Here is a 12,313-nt window from a genome sequence, read left to right as displayed (position 1 = left end):
AAACATCTGGGAAAGAAAGCTATGAAACAGCAGGGAACGTGGCTGGTTTATTGTTTATCTTTTGTTTATGAGGCAGTATTCAAGTTTAATTACTACTCTAAATTAAACTCTAACAGGCATCAGGAGACATCCCTTTACATGACTAAGTTAAAAAAAATCTAGAGATTCCAACACTAGATCTTTCAAATAAGTTAACATATATAGGAAGAAATTAGTCAGACTGTAACAACACAGGAAGGCGTTTAAACACTTGCACTTGCTACTACATGTTTGAGTGTTGCATTATGACAACAAAATATTGTAAAACAGTACTATAATTTGGCAAATAATTTCTAACATTTTCAGTGGGTGGAGTTAGATATGCTGGAGAAGGGTGGGGGTATGGCCTGAGGGAGAATTTTACTCTCTACATCTGGAGGAGAAAAAAAAAATCAAATGATAAAGAGAAACATCCCACTAATAACAATCTCTTCAGTAACATTATTTAGGGGCTTTGTTTGGATGGTTGGGGGGGTTGTTTTTTTATTTGTTTTTGAGCATTCATGTAGAGAAAGGAGAAAAAAAAGTTCACTATGTTTACCATAACAGTAAGTGACCAGTTTTGGATGAACTTAGCTGTAGGAAAAATAAAAGTTAAAAGCAACTAGCAAAAGATTATTCCAGATGGCATCTGTCATATTGTATTTAGGGTTATTTTAAAGAGATTCCTGCCACTATGAAAACATTCCATTGACAGAGTTTTTCCTAGGCTGCATCTGAAACCCCAGCACAACATATTTAGAATACATAGGAAATGTTTTCTAATAACTTGTATATTTGCATGAAAAAAACATTTTTATATAACTACGTGGGTTGGAAACTAAGAGAGTAAGATGTAAGTCTTAAAATGTATTATAATATTTTAAGAGCTCACTCACCTCTAAGCTTTAAATTCAATAAAAGGTGGGTATCTGCAGTTTTCACCAGTATAATGACTAGAAAACTGTACAATAAATAAAAAAGATTTACTATGACATTCTAGCCCCATTGACTGGTTGATAGGTAGGGACAGAAATGGTAAAAATAAAAACAAAAGTACTTGTTCATACAACAGAATAAAAGAAAAGAAAGCTGGGTGGATACTAAAATGTTAATATATTTAGCTATACTGGTTCTGGCAGCATTATAGTTAATGTGCATGTGGTGTGCAGTGTGAGCTCAGCAGTTACTGGGCCAACTGTCTCAGTATTTCTGGGAATTCTGCCTATTCACAGTGCAGGGATTGTTCAATTGCTGCAAAATGTACAAAATGAATTTTACAAAAATGAATTGTAAGGAAGGCCCCATTACAACGATTTTACAGCAAAGATGTCAACATCAATTTTTCTTTCATGCATAGCTAATGATTAAAACAGCATATTCCATTTGCCTAAGACAATTTATTTCATATTGGCACATCAAAATATTGAAATACAAAGTTATCTTTACCCTTCTTATTCATTGCTGCTGAACCCACACCATTGTTCAAGCCACGAAAAATAAAACAAACTTGGCAAGAAATACTTAAAACAAAGACTCATCAATATTCTCCAATTTGTCAACATCTCAATTACAGCAATGGAAAAAATGTAAATTTCATGTGCTCTAAAGGTCTATTCTTCTGTCAGTGCACATGCATAACTACCATCACCCATTAATGGGAATTACTCATACACATCAACACAGGGACAGGACAAGAAAACTTGAAAGGAAAAGATAAATTATAACAGCTACTCTTTTTCTGGATCTTCCTCAGCTGAAAAATATCATTGTTCTTTAAGTGTTCATACTGCATACAGTTTACCTCTAGGAAATCTGTAGTTTCTGAACTGATGCATCCTCAGTGGAGTGTTATTTATTAGGAAGTTTGATTTTTTACAATATAACCTGAGAAGTTTGGGCCTGTCTAGCAAGAGTTTATGTTCTAACAACAGAATGATAGCTTTTCACCAATAAACTCTCTCAGTCCGAGAAGGTGTCAAATTGAGGTATTTTGAAGACATACAAAAGAGATACACATGCAGTCCAGACCATACATATCTACTCATGACATTAAAAAAAAATCATGGAAAAACATTTGATATTGCACTCTATTTATGATATCAAATTTGGGGTATTAGACTCGAATTAAAAACAACTCTGTGTGAATACACTGCATTATTTAATACAACTCATCCCTCTCCTATTTTAATTTGCTTCAAAACCAGTTCATTTCATATATACCTATTGTGTCGGTATAGTCTAAATAATCAAGACAGGCCTTTTCTGAATTACCAGCTAGTTCCGTCTGCAAATTCATATACCATATTATATTACACAGTGAACAAGAAACTCACACAGCCTAACTTTTCCAATATGCATCAACCCAAAGATGTAACCTAGGATAAGCATGTGTGATTTCAGTCAATATCTCTGTTGACTTTGCCCTGAAGCAGATAATTAATCTTTCCCACAGAAAGCTACTGTGGACAAATCAGTGGGGCCAAAACATCAAACTATCACAAAAAAATGTTTAAAAGACTATGTTAGATATTCTGTGAGAGCCTGGCAGTCTTGATTCTTTCTACAAGGGGCCACATTCTGCTCAAACTTACTTAGGGCCCCTTCAAAGCCAGTAGAACTATTCAGATGAGCTAATGATTCAGCTCAAACTGAATTATTAACTTTAGTCTATAAATTCCAGAACCGGGCCTTCTGCCTTTAGCTTCTTAATGTATGTTCACCCTGGGCCTGATCCTGAGAGATACTGAACAGTCACAAATCCCCTCTGACTTTAGCTGCTGCTGCTCATCATGTCTCAGGATTACGTTCTTGGACTTATAAAACTAAGAATATGGTAAAACAAGAACACAGTCTTGTGTCATCAAAGATGAAAACTAAAACAATTCCCCAGTGGTTTCTTGTATACCACATGTTTTTAAACCTTAAAAAAGATTGATTTCCTACTTTCCAGGAAAAATCTGCCATATTCATTATGTGAAATATCCCATAAAGAGATTAAGTAAGAATTAAAGTCTGTGTGCTACATATCCATCACTATGGTAGAAACTGATGCAGAATACCAGAAGTTGGTGGCATTTTAAAAGCAATCACCTGGACATTGCATGAGCAATGCAGAGGCACTTCTACTTTGTTTTGCACAGAACAAGGAAAAAGCAGTACCCCAAAAGGCTTCCAGATATTGTTTTTCCAAAGCAATGGCTGGATGATAAAACTGCACACACCTTTTAATGTGCTGCTTAGGGTTTTACACATATATTCCCTGGTAAAAACCCCAGGGTCTTCTGTCTCTCCTCCCCTTCTCTCAGCCCCTTTCCTGCTATCTCCCTTGCCATAACTCAACTAACCCAACAGAACCAGTCAGTTTTAAATTTCAGTTGGGACCCCAGTGACCTGTTAATGAATCTACAGAGAGGAGAAAAACTCACAGTGTTGAGTTATGCCTGGTGTTGCTAGCTGACTTGGAGTCAGAAATGCTTGAAGCGTTAACGTAATTGCAAGAATGTGAAAAATGAAGCGTTGGGCTCCTGAGCAAAGCGAAAGGTCAAAGCAAGCCTTACACAAAACAAGTCTCTGGAAGATGGCCTCATTAGACCATTAAATCAGCTTCTCCTTTTTTCTCCTTCTTTGTAAAATGTTTAGAGTGGGGTTTTTTTTTTTATTGGATATATTTAACTTCTCCCTTTCAACAAGAAACAAGCTGATCAGATCTACTGCATATTTACTATTCACTACCATAATATTTTGTGACATTGATCTGTATCTGTGGATCTGAACCACATTAAAGTCAATAAATGCTTGGTAGATTACAGGTCACTAGTACTTATGTTTTTTTAGATGATCAATATTGAGTATTGCCTAGTTTTCCCTTGTACAAGAAAGGTGACATGCTAAAAACAACACAGATACTCACCACTAATAAAATTAGGATAATCTTTCATCATTCATTGCCTGAAGGCCATTTGCTTAACTCCTTCAGAGCTAGGATGTTTCAACTCAGTTCAAACTTTGACTGTTAACCCTTTCAGTGCTGAATATGCAGCCAACGTGCTGTGGCATTCTAATTCTGATACTGAATGCCGCGAACAGGCAAAATTCTCCTGCATCCTGTTTCTTTCTAATCATAAGATCATGAAGGAAGCCCTATGTGTAGGGTCAACAACAACCATGGCACTATTCTCCCCTCTCCTCTAGCTCCCACTGAGCTACTGAGCTTCCCTGAAGTCAAGAACTGTATCTTAGAAACTCTGGGCTAGCGGAAGGATGTTCCAGGAGAACCCATGAAAATGGAAGAAGGTCAATAGGCAGGATGAAGGAATGGTGCAAATCACTCACCTCTGCCATAGGCACTAGTAAAAGAGCCAGTGGAACATTAATGCAATCTGAGGCTGTATGGACTCTTTCATGAGCTTCTCCAGTGCCGTAGCAAGGGGGAGGCAGGTGGGGGAGGCAGGTGAGTCGAGCAACCGCCCTGGGTGCTGAAGCAAAGAGGCACCAAGAGGTGCTGTCCAGCCAGGCAGAGGACAGAACTATGAGCAGCTCATTTGGAGGGCCGTGGCGACAAGGGGAGGGTGGCACCCGCCACTGCGTGCACTCCTGGGCAAGTATGGGGGGGCATGTGCCCTCCAGATCTGTGTGCATGTGGGCTGCCACTGAGGGCTTTGTCCCAGGTGCCAAACTTCCTGGCCACGGTACTGAAGGGCTCCTTCACCTGGAGGGCTCCCTACTACAGTACAGTACTGGATTCAGCAATAGCTAGAAGCCTTGGCGGCACAATTTTGGTAGAGCCAAACCACTGGGAACCCACAAGGATAAAACAAGAGGGCATCTTGCTCATCCCAAGAATCTTTTGGGCTTGGAGACAGAACCTCTACTGTTCCTGAAGTTACGAAGAACCTTGCCCCTCTGGCAGGACAATTCAAGAAAAATGGAACAAGGAGATGCTTGCTGTTTTTTCCCTCATTAGATTCCTCTCACTGGTATTTTCTTGTATAGGGAGGGGAGTGTAATCCAAGCCATAGTATTCAGTGGGAATTTTGCCTAGTTTTACATTGCAGAAGTGTGCATCTTTCAGCTGCTAGAAGTCGGATGGAATGCTGACACTCCACTGGAAGATTGGCACTTCAAAAGGAAGTGTATTGGGTATATGAGGAAGCACATTACACTGGTTTGCTGTAGTACACCAGGCAGCATTCAGGTGATTAAACTGGCCTTTATGTAGAAGCTGACCCGATGCCAAAGTAAGTGTAATATATTTATGAGCATATTGTGCGCATTATTACTGACCACAACTTTGAGTGACAGAGCTTGTAGCTGACTATCTTTGGGCCCATCACCCCCATGCATCATATCAAATAATGAGATCAGCCTGGGAGTATTTTCTGACAGCCCCCAGATTGATATGCCTGGAGATCAGAGTCACATTTTCAGGCACAGGACCCCTCTTCCCATGGCTGTGGAACTCACTAATGGCTACCCACCAGAGCTCAAATTTTCTGAACTTCAAGATGACAAGACATGTCCTTGTGGTCAAGTGCTGACTGAAGATGGACTGTCTCTAAATAATTTATGGTTGTTGGGGGACATGGGGATGAACACAACTATGGGGGTTATTTGTCCTGCCTGAGGGGGACAGTTCAGATTAATTCATTGATGTGTTTAAGTTGTGTCATGCTCCCAGATGTCTCAGGGATGGGCACTTATAAAAATATAACTGAGTAAATCTTCCCCTAACCATCCTTATTTCACCACCCCAAAAATACTGTACATATAAACAGTAAAGTTTGCCCGTTAATTATTAGAGGTATGCTGACCTGCTGTTCTACAACTGAGGCCCTCCTTACTAATAATTGCTGTGGCTGTTATAGTTTGTTACAAATCTGATCCAGCTCCAATTCACGTCAGTGGAAACACTCCAAATGACTCCAAGGGAGCTGAATTGCACCCTTTGTCACACCCTCTTCCACTACCAGAAAATTACAAATAATATATTGAAAGAGGAGATGGGTCCAGTAGAGAGAAACTAGCACATGCCAACCTGAATTTTGGGGAGTTAAAAGTCAGTACCCAGATAAAAATCCAATAGTAGTGAATCCTACTTTTGCAAAGGATTGAATGAAAACCTTATTTTGGAATGTTTGATGCTGTATTTTTCCTCACCCGACATTTTATGCAGCCATTTACACCTGTATCAAGCTAACGGACAGTGCTATTCTACCACAGTGGTGGCATTTGACTGGAACTTGGTGCAGATATGAATGACCATGTGAGGTAGAAAAACTGGATCTCTTGCACTTTGGGTGGTGAGGTGGCTTTCAGAATCCATAGCCCAGGGCCATGACTAGGGCAGGGTGGCTAGGGAAGCTGTGCCAGGTGCTGACTTAAGGGAAGGTAGGATAAAAACAGCTGCTGTCACTGCCATGCTATTGTGCTCGTGGTGCAGCAGCAACTGCAAATTACTGCAGTCCCTGTGTATGGCAGCTGCTCCGGGTGCCCAGCCTTGTTGTTACACCTCTATCAGAGTCAGATGGAAATTCTGAGCTCTGGATTTGGAAAGCTCCCTCACCATATAAGTGCAGGAAATTCAGTTCTTGTACCTCACATGCTGTGTGTGTTTGTGGGTGCGCACGTGCACACACGCGCACATACGCACACACACAGTATACGCTACGTGAGGCTTTCTCAGTCAGTCACAGTTAACTTTTGCTTTTTCTTGATATGATTTAAACAGCTTTATGGATCACTATAGCAATCCTTTTATGGCTAATATTGCAAGTTAAATTATCTGTTTACAGCCCAGTACAAACTACTGCATCACAGCTGGAGAGTGTGTCTGTCATTATATTTACTTACACCACACAAAAATAAACTGTAGATAACCAAATTTGTAAAGGAATTGGCAGAACTAATCAATTGTTATTACAAAGCTTGTTTGAAGATTAGATATTTTGCTTTGAAATAATAATAAAATGCAGCTAAGTAGGTTAAGAAAAGGAAATACTGTCTCCCTAAGTTACAGCTGATTACACTGCAAGCCTGCCACTCCATGTTTACACTACGGCAGATGTACTGATATAATAAAAAAAGCTGAAGTTATTTTAGTCATGCCTACTTTGCACAGGGAAAAAGTTTGACCTTTTACCTTGCTCACTGCTGTTGTCTCCACTCTGGGAAGCATGGCCCCCACTGGAGGGCCCCGGTGTGCCTGCTGAGTGCGTTGAGGTTGCATCATCGTGGTCTCGCCAAGATGAAGGGTTCTGGTGTCAGAATGCCAAGGAATTTTTTCCACAGTTCCCATTCCAATAGCAAATGAGGAACAGAAAGAAAACAGAGGAGGGGGGGAAAAAGTATACACATTAGCATTTGTGAAATATGCCAAATACTGATACTGTCTGTGCAATGTAATATGTCTTCAGAAGTTAGAAGCAGGGGACATACAGAGATTTTTATTCTTCCAATAGTTATTTGGGTGTAATTGCATTAAAACTCTGAGGAAAACGTTGGTGACAAAAGTTTTAATGTTTCTTAATTAACTGGTTGCAATTTAATACAATACTGTGTGGTCAGACTGGAAGGGGCAGGAGTGGTTTGCCAGCCCATTGCCCGTTTTTTCCCCCTGCAGGAAAAAGGCAAAGAGAAAAACAGTAAAAGAACTGTTTCAAAAAGGAAAGGAAAAAATGGTTGGGAGGGGAGCGTACCCTCAAACCCCTCTCTCTCTGCCACCAATTGAATGCTGGAAATACTTCAAGCAAATGCAGAGCTGTGGGAAAATTAAGTTTCCTTTGAAACATATTATATACCAGTAAGGAATTTTTTCTTCAGTATGACACATTTCTAAAGACTTTCTAGATGTATCCCTCTTCAACAGTTCTTTTACAAGTACTGTCAAGAATAATCACAAGGTGATTATATGAAATAATATATATAGTGATTTTTATGTAATCCTTTCTACATTAATACGCATAAAATACAATAAAAGAGAATATACAAGGTAGACATATGAAGTTTGACAAAACTTGGCTAACTAAGGCCTCTGCTACTGTACTTTAGTCATATAACTCATGGTAATGTTTAATTTATTGAGTATTGGTTTTCCTGGCGTGAAGAACTGCTATTTAAAAAGGATAAGTGAGGAAAACCGAAAGTTACAGCTTAGTGCTATTTTGCTGAGTGTATTCTCCTCCTGGTCCTCCTCCCCTTTCCTGATCATTCCCAATACCCTGCTGTTGCTTAAAGGAAAACAGGAATTCTACTGTACAGGAAGAGCTTTATCAGCACCACATGAAGGCAGGCAAGAGATGGAATTTCCTCTGGCAGAAAAGGAGAGCAAGAACACATGAAACAGATCAGACTAGGGGCTGGACCTGCATTGCGTGTCACCTGTATGTGACAACTTAAATTAAGCACATTGTAACACTTTTGCACAAGAAAAGTTGATGCTTTTTCTTCAGTCATTGTTGAGAAAATAAAGGACGCCCCATGCTATTACAATATAAGCAAGAACTGCAACTGTGTATTGATAAATATACTCTCTGGGTCTAATTCTGACTTTCACACGTGAATTAAAGTAAATCCAGTCAAATCAACAGTGTTCCCCAATGAAAGTCCACCTCAAGATAATCTCCCCAAACTGATTATTATCACAGGCATCAGGGCAATGTAAAATAATGGATGTAAAGCAACGTAATGGAACAGTCAGACAATAGCTTACTACAAACCCCAAAAATATAATCTTTATGGACCTGATCCAGTCCTATTGTGGTTGAAGTAAAGAGTCTCATTCACGTCACAAGTTTTGGATTAGGTCCTAAGTGACCAAAAATTAATAGGAAGGCAAACTCTTATCATCCTAAGTATGCAAATAGCCTCACTTCAAGCAACAGGAATGCATATACGAGTCAATCAAGCAGGATTTTCCCAGGATGTTACAGTCATAACTTGTCAGCACACCTAATAATATTTAGGACACAAATTCTATCTACCTATTCTGTTTCCCTAATATATAACTGCAACAAAGACTATCAAAAAATCACAGATTAGAGTGTTGTATTATGTATTTGTTGCAGCAACTAAAGACAGAAAATTAACATTAAATATCACCCTCCCAAAAATGAAATAAAAAAAATCTGTTACCATCATGTCACGAAGTCAGGTGGAAAGAAAAATGGAAGGAAAGATGAAAAATCTAATGGTCGAAGCTGCTCAGATGTTATTAAAAAATAGACTGTAACTGAAAATAAGGTTGGGGAAAAGTTCAGATGGAAATAAAATGCAAAGACTGAGCAAGTTTCTTTGCAGCCTGGATTAAAACAGTGTTGTGCCTATGAGCTTCTCTTTTTATCTCTGAGTTAGGAAACCACTCAAATAGCTTCAAGCTGAAGGCAAACAGCAGACAGGAGCTCTTCAGCCCTCTGCAGCCTCTTAGCGTCAGCTGTTTGCCGGATGGTAATCAGATAAAGAGCTAGAAAAAATACATGAAAAAGGAAAGAAACAATAGCATAGCATGAGTTTAGCCCTCCAACAACATGAGGCTGGAACCTTCTTTTAGAAAATATAATAATTGCAACGTGTTCACCTAGGCTAAACTTTTCAGGAAACACAGCAAGTTATGTTAATTTTATGCACTGCAGGCTCTCTTAAGCTGGCTGCTGTTAAAGCTCCTTATCACACATAGGAAAATTACAATAATTAACCAGTAACACCTCAGCTATGTTCTAAGGCAAATGTCATCCAAAACCTAGCATACAGTATTTCAAAAGCCAGACCAGTCTTTCTGTTTTGAAAATTCAGTGATTTGGAAAGGATCATTGAATAATACTTCCTGAAGCTGAAAACACTTGCTGTCTCTACCAGTCTGAGTTGTGCTTGACCTCAGTTTTCAGACCCAGTTTTAGAAAGGCAGACTGCATGGACTGGGAATTCAGTGTATTTCTTGTGACATAGTTTGCTTGAGGAAACAATTTGGCAGACTTCTATTAAGAGATAAAAATAATAAAATGAGATATTTACATGATGCAATTGTAGAATAGTAAAAGAGTTAAAAATCCAGGGAAGGAACTACTTCTTTGAATTATAAAGACTGTGATCAATAACCATTAGGATGGGGCACAATGCCCTATCTCCAGTACTATATTTCCTTGAAGTAAGATCACTATAAGTCAACTTCTTCCTTTTTTCATAGACAGTTTCCAATTTTACATCCCTCAAGAAAAACTTCTTGGCCATGAGCCCAATTATATGCAGTAGTTTTGTGAATACCGTAACAGAAAAGGCACCCAAATACAGATTTTAAGATCATTTTTTTTGATGGACCTAACTGATACAACTTTTATGTAGGTATGGAGCTTGATCCAAAGTAACTGAAATCAATGGCAATTTTAATACTGACTTCAGTGGGATTTGGATATGACCCATTGCTACAGAGAGAGCTATAGACGGATCTGGACTATTTACATACACTCATTACAATGTCTTCTCTTTTTGTAAGCTTTAAAAAGATACTTTGCATAAAAAGATCACATAACCTTGAGGATGGTATCTAACTATTAAAATGTATTTGCTGATCTTCTATATGTAGATGCACTTACACATACATACATTACAAAATTTGAGCACATAGTGTATTTAATCATGACCTAAACTACTGCAGTATACCATGGAAGGCAAATAGTGCACATGTATCTATTCCCAGTAGTTTTAATAATTGGGAGTCAAATATGGTGCTCCTCTTGCTCTTCCTAATTGTGTTAAAGAGCAGTGTTACCAGGAGAAAAGCAGTGAATACTGAGTGAAGCACAATAGAAAGAGATGGAAAATAGATACAAGAAGCTAGGTCTCCAGGGGCAGTATTTTCTATTTGCTGGGCTACAGACTCGCAGCTGATAATGCAAGTTGTAATTAATATAAAAGCAGGAGACAATATGGGGAAAGCTTGTACTAGCAGGGCCACAGGAGATCACTCTGCTGCTATCCACTGTTTCTCATTTACACACATAGCCTTCCCTAGAAAACACAATTTTGCCAGTGTTTTCTCCCTTGAAAGTTAAAAAAAATTGATTTAGCACCATCATTGAATTTTGCTAAATCTAGAAAAGAGCATGGAAAGGACAAGAGTCTCTAGGTATATGAAGCAAATCTGATGTGTTACTCTTTTGTCGATGCTGCAAATCTTGTGGAAACTGTAAGCGGTTTTAACTACAACAGTATTTCTTAAGAGATGTTCCAAGGCATAGCTGATACAGGATAATCTTTCCTCGATCAGGATTGCATGCAGGCAGGCATCTGATAGTTTATATGATTCATTACTAGTCTCTTGTCTTATATGGGACAAAGGTTGATGGGTTAACTAATACTAGACTTCCATGTAAATGCAAATGTAGGGGCAGATTATTGTATCTTCATTGTGGGCCCAAAACTTCCACTGGACAAACTGTGTGTGTGTGTGCGCGCGCGTGTGTGTGTGTGCTAGCAGTCCCACTGGGATTGAATTTGATCTCATAGTGGTTTTATTGTAGATATAACTCAATTAATCACAGGGAAGTTACTCCTGATTTACAGTATGATAGTAAAATCAAAATCAAGCCAACTGATTTCAAATGATACCTGTGAGTAACATAAGCAGGATTTGGCCCACAGGCTTAAATGAAATTCTAGATGTATGTTGAAAGTATGATCAGTATTGTATATTTTGTCTGTCACATAAAACTGTAGAAAATATAAGTCCAGAATAAATAATTCTTTAAGAAAAAATTAAAAGTTACATAGCTAGTTCTTTACTAAGATAACTATGATAACTTAAAATTAATTTAATTAAAGATTTGAAGGTAATTCTTGCGAATCAGTTTTGCAGGTGAAAAATGGAACTTAACAATACAAGCGACATATGGTATCTTATTTTCCCCAGACTATTGGCCAAATCCTGTTTACCTTACTTACACAAGCAACATCTTTGAAATCAGCTGAGCTACTAACACAACAAAGTTAATAAGAATTTATCCCTGCACTGAGATAATATATTAAAACATGATATATTAAGTCAGCCAAAAATGTATAAACCTACATTTGTGGGTGCATGTGTGCACACGTGTGTGTAATGTAATGTAGGATGAGGTTTTAGAGACTGCTGTGGTGAACGACAATAATAAATATATATAAAGAAACTTTCAATAAGTAAATGGGGCATACAAAATACTAATCTGTTTTGATATATATGTTTACAACAAACACAAGGCTCTGTATTACACAGGTTTACTTTCTGAAAGGTACTTAATATGATGTTACTGACTATGCTTAGAAG

At 38.4% G+C, this 12,313-nt stretch overlaps 1 protein-coding gene across 4 annotated transcripts in view; it reads right to left on the bottom strand.

Annotated features, from left to right (window-relative positions):
• MEIS2 (Meis homeobox 2) overlaps positions 1–12,313 on the bottom strand; it is a 214,264-nt gene that overhangs the window by 190,977 nt on the left and 10,974 nt on the right. For all 4 annotated transcript variants that reach the window (XM_090033513.1, XM_090033512.1, XM_090033515.1 and 1 more), the window contains one exon: positions 7,160–7,274. In XM_090033513.1, coding sequence (XP_089889639.1) covers positions 7,160–7,274 — 115 coding nt within the window. The remainder of the gene's footprint in view (positions 1–7,159; positions 7,275–12,313) is intronic.

Source organism: Crocodylus siamensis, chromosome 2 (genome assembly GCF_052110815.1).
Source record: "Crocodylus siamensis isolate JL-2025a chromosome 2, ASM5211081v1, whole genome shotgun sequence".
Classification (NCBI taxonomy): Eukaryota; Metazoa; Chordata; order Crocodylia; family Crocodylidae; genus Crocodylus; species Crocodylus siamensis.
Note: the sequence above shows the minus strand (reverse complement) of the source record. Positions and strands in the feature narration are given on the sequence as shown.